A 14,485-nucleotide genomic window follows, 5' to 3' on the forward strand; every position below is an offset into this window, starting at 1 on the left:
TTGTATTTTTACTTATCTACATTCCTCAAATTAGGAGACTCTGGTGGCCACTAAAAACAATGATCATTTGACCTTTGTTTCTTTAAACAATTTAGATTTAGTTATTGGTTTTTCTATGTATGTTAAGTAAAAGAACTATAAATGAATGGGGGGGGGAGCAGGGTAAGATATGTACCCAGATAATAATTTAATAAAAAATAAAAATAAAAAAAAGAACTATAAATGTTTAACTTTCCTGAACTAGCCAGAAAATGCTATGGGGAGAGAGGTGGAGAGCAACTGGATGAAAGAAGGTGAAGGGATTAGCCAAAGAACATATACCGTGTTTCCCCGAAAATAAGACATCCTCCGAAAATAAGACCTACTTACAGGTTTCCTTCTGAGTGAAATATAAGGCATCCTCCCAAAAATAAGCCCCCCCACCCCCGCCCTGCTAGGCTAAACATGAGAGATTTGGTCCACTGATTCTGAAAGAAATGGAGTCACAGGAAATTCAGGAATTGGATTGTTATGATGATGTTCCAGAAGATGATGACATGATTGTCATTGAATAAATGAGTAAATTCTTGATACTATAGGATTCACAGTTTGTCTGGTTTGTGTTGACAATTACCGTACTACCGTACTTATACAGGTAATAAATTTCCTTTATTTTCATTTAACAATAAATGTGTACCGTATTCTTCTTCATGGAAAAATAAGACATCCCCTGAAAATAAGACCTAGCGCATCTTTGGGAGCAAAAATTAATATAAGACACTGTCTTATTTTCGGGGAAACAGAGTATGTATAGCCCAAGGACACAACAGTGGTGAAGCTCCCCCTTCCCTGGCGGGTGGGTGGGGGAGAGATAAAGCCTGGAAGGTGGGTAAAGGGGAAAAGAGGCGGGGTGGGGGAGACAAGGGATATCTGTAATTATGTTAAAACTTTTTTAAAGCTAAATATGTTTACCCATGCAAATCCATCTCAGTCTGAGAAAGTTGACATTATAGATGTCAAGATATGAAAGAACAACAAACAGAAAAATGTGATATTCCAAAACTGACTGCTGCTGCTTTATATATAGGAATGATGTTTTCAACTCTGTTTGCCTCTCTAATACATATATATTCTTCATTCCAAAAATAAAAATATTGTTTCACCCAACAATACAATGAAAAAAGAAGAAGAATATAAATTATAAACTTACCTGAGCTAAGAACCTATATACATATACAGGTTTAGTTTGTCCAAAGCGATAAACTCTGAATATACTCTGGATATCATATGATGGATTCCAAGAAGCATCAAATATAATCACTCGATTAGCAGCTACCAAGTTAATGCCAAGAGATCCTGCTTTGGTGGAAATAATAAATAATCGTCCCCTGAAAATGAAAATATAGAATGAATTCTCTAGTAATCCGTGTTTCACAGATATTTTAATTACGCTATGACTTTTTAATCCTAAGGCAGTTTTCTGAACAATCAAGAGTTCAGAGAATTCATTTCTCACTTACTGAATAAAACAAGACATGGCTAAAGAATCAGATTAAAGCTTTATATGCCCAGGAAGAATCTTAATGCTGAAAAATGAAAGTCTGAATTAGAAATAAAAGTAAATATGGAAATCACATATTAATGATGTATTCAAGGTATTTACAGATTTCTGAGTGAATGTAGAAAATTTAAGTATAACTCAACAGTGCATATTATGTTAGTACTCTTATTAGCATTAAGTACATTTAAATGAAGTAAACTGTCCCATGAACTGAGTGTAGTAGGGGTATCTGATATGCAATTACAATGCAGCATAATGAAGGTATTAGATAGACGCAAGATACTGAGGAAGCTAAAATAGGACCAAGAAGACAGAGAACCTCAAGAAGAATGGGTTCAAGGAAAAAATAAATAAACTGATAGATAACCTGATGTATCAGAACACAAGAATTTATATTTCTGTAGGAGAATTTGGGAATAAGTGATAGGTTCATAGAAACTGAGGAAGTGGATAAAATAAACATAAAAAAAGAAACTGAGTAAGTAGTAAAAATAAACTATGTAACAAAAATAAACAGGTATACAAAAAAGGAAAAGTAGTCACAATATTTCAAATAGCTTCAGTGTGAATATTTAAATATTCTCAATAAAGGAAACACTCCAAATTAATTAAAATAAGTACTATGAAAAATATATACTAAGGAAATAAATGAGAAAAAATGTGTGTGTGTGTGTGTGTGTGTGTGTGTGTGTGTGCACGCGCGCGCGCGTGCATGCATGCGGGTAAATTCCCACATGAGATTGTAGAAAGGACATATGTAAGTAAATACCAGAAGAATTGCCAAAAGTTGATATTGGTTACCTGCAAGGAATAGAAATCATGGGTAGAAAGGGGTTGCTTAAGGATCTATGAGCATTCCTTCAAATTTATTGGTAAACATCATGCTTGGTAGCTGCATAATATTCTATTGAATGACTATATAATTTGTTTACGGTTGGCAATTTAGAATAAGAAAACCTCGGAAATATAATAAACGTTCAACCATCTCCATAAAATACCTTTATACACCAAGTCTTATAAGACCATAGGTCGAAAACAAAAAATATATATAATAGAGGACTAAATTATATTCTGGTTCTTCAATAGTTTAAATTTCCATTAAAAATTTGCAAATTATAGTATGTGATAAAAACAGGATATAGAACCTTACATATAACAGAAACTCCATTTAAAAAAAACCATATAGCCTGACCAGCATGGCTCAGTGATTAAGCATTGACCTATAAACCAGGCGGTCATGGTTTAATTCCCGGTCAGGACACATGCCCAGATATCAGGCTCTATCTCCAGTAGGAGCCATGTAGGAGGCATCCAATCAATGATTCTCTCTCATCATTGATGTTTCTATCTCTCTCTCCCTCTCTATTCCTCTCTAAAACCAATAAAAATATATATAAACATAAAATATACATACAATATTAACAGTGGTTATCCTGGTCACTAGGATTACAATAATTATTTTCTTTATACTGCTGTAATAATACATAATCATTACAGAAAACAAACTTTGTTTTCTTTAATTAATAGACATATATAAGGTTTAAGGGCAAATGCTGCCCCCAAATTACTCCACTTATTTGTATCTATTCCACACCAGCAAAAGGATCAAGCACATAGAAAAGTATAAACTATGTAGGTTAAACACACACACACACACACGCGCACACACCACAGGAAACTTTGTAGAAAACTTCAACTTCAAAGCTCTTTGGTAGGAATCCACTAATATAGAGTTGCATGAGTTTAATAAGCATGGTTATCACACCGTTGTGCAACCCAAATACTAAGCTAGAATGGGAATACAAAAGATGAAAAAATATCTGGTCAGTGCACTATAGAAGACCACCAACTACAAGACACCAGACATATAAAGAATTGTAACATAGTCTAATTTACATCAATAGATGTATTTATTTATAAGGTATACATGTGATCAATGACATATTTTATTTTAAAAGCATACAAGTGGGATTATAGTTTATCCCCATTAACAAAAATTAATTCAAAATAGATCAAAGACCTAAATATAAGACCTGAAACAATAAGTTACATAGAAGAAAGCATAGTTACCAAATTTATGGACCTTGGTCATACAGAACATTTTATGAACTTGACCCCAAAGGCAAGGGAAGTAAAGGCAAAAATAAATTAATGGGACAATATCAAACTAAAAGGCTGCTGCACAGCCACAGAAACGGACAATAGAACAAGGAGGCAGCCAACCAGATAGGAGATGATATTTACAAACAGTAGCTCTGGTAAAGGTTTAATTTCCAAAATATCTAAAGAATTCATAAAACTCAATACCAAACAAATAACCCAATCAAAAAGTGGGCAGAGGGCCTGAAAATACACCTCTCCCAAGAAGACATATGAACAGCCAACAATATATGAGATGTTCAACCTCACTGACAATTAGGAAATTGCAAATCCAAACTACAATGAGATACCATCTCACACCTGCTAGAGTGGCCATTATCAACAATATGAGCAATAACAAGTGTTAGAGAGGTTGTAGAAAAAAGGAAACCCTCATTCACTGCCATGGGAATATAGACTGATGTAACCACTATGGAAAGCAGTCTGATGATTTCCCAAAAAATTGAAAATAGAGCTACCATATGACTCAATAATTCCTCTCCTGGGTATATACCCAAAAACCTCATGTATTCACAAAGATATCTGCACCCCTATATTCACTGCAGCATTATTCATGGTGGTCAAGACATAGAAATAACCAGTGTACTGTGACAGGACTGGAAAAAGATGTAGTACATGTACACAATGGAATACTATCGGCCATAAGACAGGATGAAATAGACCATGTACAGCAACATGGATGGACCTTAAGAACATTTTGCTAAGTGAAATAAGTCAGTCAGAATAAGAACCACATGATTTTACTCATATGTGGGATTAAAACTGAAACTTGTGAACACAAACAGCAGTGTGGTAGTTGCCAGAGGGAAACAGGTGGGGGAAGAGGGGTCCTAATATATGGAGAAGATTTGACTTTGGGTGGTGGGCATATGGCGCAATATACAGATCTTGTAACAGAGAAACCCACACATGAAACCTGTCTATTCATGTTGACCAATGTCGTCCCAATAAGTGTAATTTTTAAACAAGTAGAAGTATACAAGAGGGAAGCAAAATTGCTTAATTTTGTCTCCAAAAGGGAAAAAAATAAAAGAAAGAACCAGAGACAGGTGACTGAACTGTTAGTAAGAATTATTTTATAACTATTTAACCTTCGATATTATTCAGGCTGGAATATGTAAGTCTACACTGAGATAAATTAACCAGGATATTTTTAGATTTAAATACTAAACATCAGCATTAAAGTATACACGAAAATAAGTATACACTAAAAAAAAAAAAAAACAATGAAAATATGAACCATTGTTTGAATAGTGCTGCTTTATAGGTCTATTGGTAAAAACATGCATTTTGTTAGGCATATACTTAAAGTAGAATTGTTGGATCATAGGGTATGTGTATGGTTCTGTCAAAGATGAATAAATAGTTCAAACTGGTTATTCCAATTTACATTCCCACCAGCACTGTATGAGAGTTCCAGGTGTTCCACATCTGTGACAAAGGTATTGTTTTTTATTATAACCTTTAGAAAATAGTTTAAGGGTCACACAAATGTGCAGCATGAATACAGAGAGTTCCCGAGTACCCTTCAAACTGCTTTCCCCTTTGGTAATAACTTACATAACTATAGTACACTGTGACAACCAGGAAATTGACATTGGTATAATGCTATGAACTCAGACACAGAGCTGATTTAACTTTCACAAGTTTTTACTTGATTTTTATTTATTTTTATTTTTTAATATATTTTATTGATTTTCTTACAGAGAGGAAGGGAGAGAGAGAGTTAGAAACATTGATGAGAGAGTCATCGATCAGCTGCCTCCTGCACACCCCCTACTGGGGATATGCCTGCAACCAAGATACATGCCCTTGACCGGAATTGAACCCGGGACCCTTCAGTCCGCAGACTGACGCTCTATCTGCTGAGCCAAATTGGTTTTGGCTTTACTTGATTTTTAATTTTTAAATATATTTTGTTGATTTAGGGATAGTTAGAAACATGGATGAGGAGAAACATCGACCAGCTGCCTCCTGCACACACCCCACTGGGGATGTGCCTGCAACCAAGGTCCATGCCCTTGACCGGAATGGAACCTAGGACCTTTCAGTCCAGAGGTCAACGTTCTGTCCACTAAGCCAAACTGGTTAGGACTTCACAAGTTTTTATATGTACTTTTTTGTTTGGTTAAAGTTCTGAGAAACTTTACCAGGTATGTAGAACCAAGTAACCATGACTGCAAGCAGGATACAGAATTGTTCTATCACCACACACACATACACACTCACACAAAACCTCCTTTGTGTTACCCTTAGTATGTACAACCTACTCTTAACCCTAATACCTGGCAACCCCATGTATGTTCTCTAACATATAATTTTGTTACATCAAGGCCACATGTATGTAATCATACAGTATGTAATCTCTGAAGACTGGCATTTTTCTTTCAGCATAAAGCCCATCAGACCCATCTAAACTGTTGACTGGATCAATATCAATAGTTCATTCCTTTTAAATTGATGAGCAGTATTCCTTTATACAGATATGCTACCATTTATTTCTCTATTCACATATTAAAGGTTATCTGGTTTGTTTCCAATTTTTGGAACTCACAAAGATGCTAAGAACACCTGTGATTGGTTTCTATGTGAAATAAGTTTTAAATTCTCTGGCATAAATATTGAAGAGTGTGTTTGCAGGGTTGCATGATAAACAAATATTTGTTTTTTTAAAACTATTAAGTTGTTTTACAGGAGAGTGGTTGTGCCATTTCACATTCTCACCAGTACTGAAAAAGATACACATTTTCTCTGCATCCTTGCCAGCATTTGGTATTGTCACTATTTTATATTTCAATTATTCAAAAAGATATAAAGCAGTATCTCCTTGTGGGTAATTTCTATTTCCCTATTGCCTAGTGATGTTGAATATTTTTTCATGTGGTTATTTGCCATGCATAGATCCTCTTCAGTGAATTGTCAATTTAAGTCTTTGGACCTTTCAAACTGAACAATGATATTTTTTAATGCTACATTTAGAGAATTTTCATGAGTCCTTTGTTAGATAAGCTACTTGCAAATATTTTCTCCAAGGATGTGGTTTGTCTTTTCCTCTTCTTGCATAGTATCTCACAGATAAGCTTATAATTTTGACTGTCCCAATTACTGGTTTATTCTTTAATGTCTTACAAGCCTTTGGTTCCATGATTAAAAACACTTTGCCTAACCTTACTTCTTGATGTTTTCTTTAATATTTTCTTAACAAATATAATGTTTTACATTTTCATTTATGATCCATTTTCACTTCATTTTAAAATATGGAAAGGTTTAGGGTCATGGTTTATTTTCAGCCTGTTAATAACCAATTGTTTCAATAGAATTTGTTTTTATTTTTTAATTACAATTGACATTAAATATTATTTTATATTAGTTTTAGACATACAGCATAGTGGTTAGGCAATTATATAATTTTTGAAGTGACCCTCCTAATAATACTAGTACTTACTTGACATCATATACAGTATTATAATATTATTGACTATATTCCCTATGGTATAATTTACATACCCATGAGTACTTGTAATACCAATTTGCACTTCTTAATCCCTTCCTCTTTTTCACCCAGCCTCTCAATCCCCCCTCCATCTGGCAACCTTAAATTGGCTTTCTTTAAAAAACAAACAAACAAACAAAAAACAATTTTTGTTGATTTCAGAGAAGAATGGAGAGGGAGAGAGATAGAGAATCATTGATCGGCTGCCTCCTGAACGACTCCTACTTGGGATGTAGCCTGAAACCCCAACATGTGTCCTGACCAGAAATCAAATCGTGACCTCCTGGTTCATAGGTCGACACTCAATCACTGTGCCTTGCGAGCCAAGCTTAAATTGGTTTTCTGCATCTATGAGTCTGTTTGTTTTATATATTTCTTTCTTTTGTTCTTTAGATTCTGCACATAAGTGAAATCATATGATATTTGTCTCTTTCTGACTTATTTCACTTAGCATAATACTCGCTAGGGCTATCTATGTAGCAAATAGTAAAATGTCATTGTTTTTTCTTTATGCCTGAGTAATATTCCATTGTATATATGTACTACTTCTTTATTCAGTCATCTATTGATGGGCACTTGGTTTGTTTTCATATCTTGGCTATTGTAAATAACATAGCAATGATCATAGAGGTGCATATGGTTTTATGAATTAGTATTTTTAATTTATTTGGAAATATACAAAAATAAATAAAATAGCTAGATCGTAAGATACTTTTATTTTTAATATTTTGAGGAGCCACCATACTATTCCCCATAGTGGCTGCACCAATATGCACTGCCACCAATAGTGCACAAGGATTCCCTTTTCTCCACATCCTTGTCAGCACTTGTTTATTGATTTAATGATGATAGCCATTTGACAGATGTGAGGTGATATCTCATTATGCTTTCATTTGGCATTTCTCTGATGATTAGTGATGTTGAGCGTTTTTTCATATGTCTATTGGCAACCTGTATGACCTTTTTAGAGAGATGTCTATTCAGGTACTCTGCCCATTTTTTAATTGGATTGCTTATTTTTTTATTTTGAGTTGAATGAGTTCTCTATATATTTTGAGTATTAACCCCTTATTAATTATAACATTGGAAAATATATTCTCCAATTCAGTAGGCTGGCATTTTGTTTTGATGATGGTTTCCATAACTGTCTAAAACTTTTTAGTCCCATTTGTTTTTCTTTTGTTTCCCTTACCCAAGGAAATACATCAGAAAAAATATATTGCTGAGAGAAATGTAAGAAATTTTACTGCCTATTTTTCCTTCTAGGAGTTTAATAGATTTGGATCTTACATTTAAGTCTTGAATCCATTTTGAGTTTGTTTTTGTATATGGTTCAAGAAAGCGGTCTAGTTTCATTTTTTTAAAGTATTTTTCCCAATTTTCCCAACACTATTGAATAGAGAACCTTTGCCTCATTGTATGTTCTCACTTCCTCTGTCATATATAAATCAACCACACAGGCATGGGTTTATTTTGGGGCTCTCAATTCTGTTCCATTGAACTATGTGTGTTTTATGCCAGTGTTGTGCAATTTTGATTACTATAGCCTTATAGTAGAGTTTGATAACAAGAATCATACCTCCAACTTTGTTCTTATTTCTCAAAATTGTCATGGCAATTCAGGGTCTTTTGGGGTTCCATAGGTTAGGATTATTTGTTCTACTTCTATGAAAAAATGACACTGTTATTTTTAGAGGGATTTTCTTGAAATCTATAGACTGCTTTGGGTACTATGGATATTTTAACAGTGTTAACTCTTCCTATCTATGAGCAGGATACATGACTCCATTTCTTTATATCTTCTTCAATTTCCTGCTTTACTGTGTTATATTATTCCAAGTAATGATTTTTAACCTTTTTGGTTAAATTTATCTCTAGGTATTTTTTATGCAGATGTAAATTGATCTGTTTTCTTAGTTTTTTATTCTTATAGTTCATTATTGGTGTATAAAAATACAATGGGTTTCTGAAAATTAATTTTGTATCCTATTTTATTGAATCCAATTATCATTTCTAATAGTTTTTGGTGAAATTTTTAGGGTTCTTTATACACAGTATCTTGTGATCTGCAATAAAGACAGTTTTACTTATTTCTTTCCAATTTGGATGCAGTTTATTTATTCTTGTTGTATGATTATTGTAGCTAGGACTTCAAATATATTGTTGAATGAAAATGGCAAAAGTGGAAAACCCAGTCTTGTTCCTGATATTAAGGAAAATGCTTTTAGCTTTTCCCTATTTAGTATACTGCTATTTGTGGTTATGTCATATATAGCATTTATACTGTTGAAGTATGTTCCTCCCTATCCTCACTTTGCTGACAGTTTTTATCATAAATAAGGTGATGGATTTTGTCAAATGCTTTTTCTGCATCCATTTATCTGATTATATGATTTTTGTTGTTTATTCTGTTTCTGTGGAGTGTCAACATTAATTGATTTGCAGAATACATTTTGTATTCCAGGGATAAATCTCACTTGATCATGTTTGCATGATCTTTTTAAAGTACTAATGAATTTATTTAAAGTAATGTCCATTGATAGCTACACATTTCCCCATTTTTCAGGTAATTTGTGGATACTGTAACTAATTATCCGGGGGTGCAAATCAAAACGACAATGTGGTACCATCTCACACCTGTCAGAATGGCTATCATCAACAAATCAACAAACGGCAAGTGTTGGTGAGGATGCAGAGAAAAAGAAACACTCATGCACTGCTGGTGGGAATGTAAACTGGTGCAGCCACTGTGGAGAACAGTATGGAGTTTCCTAAAAATGGAACTCCCATTTGACCCAGTGATTCCACTTCCAGGAATATAAACTCAGAAACTAGTAACAACAATCAAAAAGGATATATGCACCCCTCTGTTCATAGCGGCACAATTCACCATAGCTAAGATTTGGATACACCTTAGGTGCCCGTCTGCTAGCAGATGACTGGATCAGAAAACTATGGTACATCTACACAATGAAATACTAACCTGCCATAAAAAAGAAGGAATTGTTACCATTTGCAGAAACCTGGATGGAATTGGAGAACATTATGCTAAGTGAAATAAGCCAGTCAATGAAAGAAAAATACCACAGGATCTCACACATTTATGGATAATAAAGAACATTATAAACTGATGAAGAAGAAGATAAATACAGAGACAGTAAAGCATCAAGCAGACTGTCAAATTACAGCGGGAAGGTTAGGGAGAGGTGGGGGAGATAAGAGATCAACCAAAGGACTTGTATGCATGCATATAAGCATAACCATTGGACACAAAACTCTGGGGGATGAAGGCATGTGTGGGAGTTGGGTGGGGGCAGCAATGGTAAGATATGTACACATATAATACCTTCATTTAAAAAATGAAAAAAGCTTTCTGCTGGTGAACGCCGCGGAGTGAACATTGTTGGGATTTCCCCTGTTGTAGTCATCATGTCTAAGTCTGAGTCTCCCAAAGAGCAGGAGCAGCTGCGGAAGCTCTTTATCAGAGGTTTGAGCTTTGAAACAACAGATGAGAGTCTGAGGATCCATTTTGAGCAATGGGGACGCCCACGGACTGTGTGGTGATGACAGATCCAAACACCAAGCGCTCCAGAGGCTTTGGGTTTGTCACCTATGCCACTGTGGAGGAGGTGGATGCAGCCATGAACGCAAGGCCACACAAGGTGGACGGGAGAGTTGTGGAACCAAAGAGGGCTGTCTCAAGAGAAGATTCTCAAAGACCTGGTGCCCACTTAACTGAAAAAGATTTTTGTCGGTGGTATTAAAGAAGACACTGAAGAACATCACCTAAGAGATTATTTTTGAACAGTATGGGAAAATAGAAGTGATTGAAATCATGACTGACCGAGGCAGTGGCAAAAAGAGGGGCTTTGCTTTTGTAACCTTTGATGACCATGACTCTGTGGACAAGATTGTCATTCAGAAATACCGTGCTGTGAGTGGCCACTACTGTGAAATAAGGAAAGCCCTATATAAGCTAGTGATTTGTCCAGCCAAAGAGGTCGAAGTGGTTCTGGAAACTTCGGAGGTGGTCGTGGAGGTGGTTTTGGTGGAAAGGACAACTTTGGTCGCGGAGGAAACTTCAGTGGTCGAGGTGGCTTTGGTGGCAGCCGTGGTGGAGGTGGATATGGTGGCAGTGGGGATGCCTATAATGGATTTGGTAGTGATGGAAGCAATTTTGGAGGTGGTGGAAGCTACAATGATTCTGGCAATTACAACAATCAATCTTCAAATTTTGGGCCTATGAAAGGAGAAAACTTTGGAGGCAGAAGCTCTGGCCCTTATGGTGGTAGAGGTCAATACTTTGCCAAACCACGAAACCAAGGTAGCTATGGTGGTTCCAGAAGCAGCAGTAGCTATGGCAGTGGCAGAAGGTTTTAATTACTGCCAGGAAACAAAGCTTAGCAGGAGAGGAGAGCCAGACAAGTGACAGGGAAGCTACAGATTACAACAGACTTGTGAACTCAGCCAAGCACAGTGGTGGCAGGGCCTAGCTACTACAAAGAAGACGTGTGTTAGACAATACGCATGTGAATGGGCAAAAAACCCTTGAGGACTGTATTTGTGACTTATTGTATGACAGGTTATTTTAGTTTCTGTTCTGTGGAAAGTGTAAAGCATTCCAACCAAGGGTTTTAATGTAGATTTTTTTTTTTTTGCATCCATGCTGTTGATTGCTAAATGTAATAGTCTGATCATGATGCTGAATAAATGTATCTTTTAAAAAAAATGAAAAAAAATAAATAGATAAATAAATAAAATTTAGCCAACCAAAAAAAAAATTACTTCTTTACACAAATAATAATTTTTTAAAATATGGTCAACAAAATATGTGTATTTACATGCTTTAAAGGTATTTAAACATATGCTTTAAAATTTTACTGTACTCAAGCCATCCCCTCTGTAAGCTCTCCCAGACTATGCATTTTAAATACCTTCCTATGGCACAACTATAATTTCTCTAGCCTTACTCCTAGGTATAGTTTAGTACTCTGCTAGAAGCAACATAAGTTTTACATACACAATATAATATCTTTCATACTTTAACACATTTATGAAGACATTCCCAGCCACCTTGTCATTAAACTAACTCCATTTCTTCGTCTTTTTCTTAAAGGCCATGCTTTTTACACATATGTTTATATGTATGTGTATATTTTTTTTCTTCCAAATAAAGTTCAAGTTTGTTAATTGCTAAGTTAGAAGCAACACCAACAAGACATATACAGCACACCCTATACCTACAGTGGCTTAAAGTCCAGCTGAACTCTGACAAACAAAGGTTTGAACTGTTTGGGTCCACTTATATGTTAATTTTTTACATGTATTTTTTGCTTCCTTAAGATTTTCTTAATAGCATTCTCTTTCCTCCAGCTTACTTTAATATAAGAACACAGTATATATAATACATATTATATACAAAATATGTGTCTGTTGACTTTTTGTGTTATCAGCAACACTTCCAGTCAACAGTAGGCTATTAGTAGCTATGTTTTGGGAGAAGCAAAAGTTATATGTGGATTTTCAAATGTGGGAGAGGGCTCGGTGATCCTAACTCCCACATTGCACAAGAGTCATGACTTAAACTTCTATAATAAATAGAGAGATCAGGAATACTTCATTAACTTTAAAATCCTATAACATGTTTATAACCAAAAATGATTTTTTAAAAAATGGCTAATAAGCACATGAAAAGACACCCAACATCAATTATCATCAGGAAATGCAAATTAAAATAACATGAGGTATCATTACATACCCATTAGAATGGATAAAATAATTTTCTTAAAAAGACAATAATACCAAGTGTTAACAAGTATGCAGAGCACCTGGAACACTCTTATATTACTGGTAAAAATGAAAAAATTAGACAACTACTTTGAAAACTGCCTGTTCTTGCAAAGCTAATCATAAACTTACCATAAAACCCTGGAATTACACTCCTGGATTTTTATTGCATTGAGTAATTATCTATGGATCACACATAAACTTATACATGAATACTTAGAGCAACTTCCAATTTTAATTCCAAAACCTAGAAACAACTTAAATGTCTCTCAAATACAAATAAATTATGATACATCCATACAATGAAATATTACACAAAAAGTAACAAACTATGGACACAAATAACAATAGGATGAATCTCAAATGCATGTGCTTTGTTAAAAAAGTGATATTCAAAAAGCTACAATTGCACGATTCCATGAATGAATTTCTTGAAGGGTTGATGAGACCATTTTACATCTTGACTATATCTTGCAATTGTCAAAAATTGTAGAGGTATACACTAAAAAGAATGAATTTTACTCTATGTAGATTTAAATGATCTTTAATAACTCTACACAAACAGAAAAGGTTTTCTACCTCACATTAGTTTCATCATTAAATTCTTCGGCCCACTTTTTCCTTGATTGTGCAGTAGTAGAACCATCTAAACGGTAATAGTCAATGTTTCGAAGCCATTTCCCTTCACCTGAAAATTTAACAAGAAAGAAAGAGATTTGATATATACTGTTCTTCTAGTAATAAAAGATTTTCTTCCTTGCTGAATGTTTAAAAGCTGGTTATCTGTACTCTATTTGCATAGCAAAACACATTTTTTAATCAAGAGGTAATTCACTGTATTACAAATAAATTTACCACATATTTCCTTCTATAAGATATTGAATAACAAAGATACTTTAAAAAGTATAGCATCGAAGGTGGTTGAAATAAAAAAGACAATAAAAAAATTTTAAAAAATAAAATAAATAAATAAAAAGTATAGCATCTACATGTGAATTTCTTAACACATTGACTTGACTAGAATCCTTTAAAATTGCCAAAAGAACATGTTAAGCTACATTATGCCCATGAAGCTTATTTTTATTGAATCTGTAAATATCCAAGTTTTCCCTTCTTATTAATAAGTTGATACTGAGAAGATAAAAAACAGAGACCTATAATACAATTACTCATTCACTGAACAAATATTTACTGAATGCCTATTATATACCAAAATCATTCTAATGCCTAGCAACAAATATTGGCATATGTTCCTATTTTATGACAACTGGTGTGTGTGTGTGTGTGTGTGTGTGTGTAATGATTGCAACTTTGTAAGTTAAACAGTAATCAGACACATTGCCTTTTGTACAGTGAGGTGAAATTTTACCCAGTACTTACACTGATACAAAATTACCAAGGGATTAAATGCTTATGACAAGTTAATGTTTTCTCAAACATAATTTCTATTCCAATTCTTTAACTTTCAGCATAACACTATTTCACCTTCAAGAAAAACTGACATC

General features: G+C 34.4%; 1 protein-coding gene and 1 pseudogene across 14 annotated transcripts in view; one reads left to right on the forward strand and one right to left on the reverse strand.

The window, feature by feature from the left end:
- ATRX (ATRX chromatin remodeler) overlaps positions 1-14,485 on the reverse strand; it is a 227,719-nt gene that overhangs the window by 38,693 nt on the left and 174,541 nt on the right. For all 13 annotated transcript variants that reach the window (XM_084869377.1, XM_084869373.1, XM_084869365.1 and 10 more), the window contains 2 exons: positions 13,560-13,668; positions 1,190-1,367 (listed from right to left, as the gene is read on the reverse strand). In XM_084869377.1, the coding sequence (XP_084725503.1) occupies positions 1,190-1,367; positions 13,560-13,668 (287 nt within the window). The remainder of the gene's footprint in view (positions 1-1,189; positions 1,368-13,559; positions 13,669-14,485) is intronic.
- Positions 10,045-11,616, forward strand: LOC311614654 (heterogeneous nuclear ribonucleoprotein A1-like; annotated as a pseudogene). Its single transcript has one exon. The product of its transcript is annotated as a heterogeneous nuclear ribonucleoprotein A1-like (transcript).

This window comes from Pipistrellus hanaki, assembly GCF_964339955.1.
Source record: "Pipistrellus hanaki genome assembly, chromosome: X".
NCBI classification, from domain to species: Eukaryota; Metazoa; Chordata; class Mammalia; order Chiroptera; family Vespertilionidae; genus Pipistrellus; species Pipistrellus hanaki.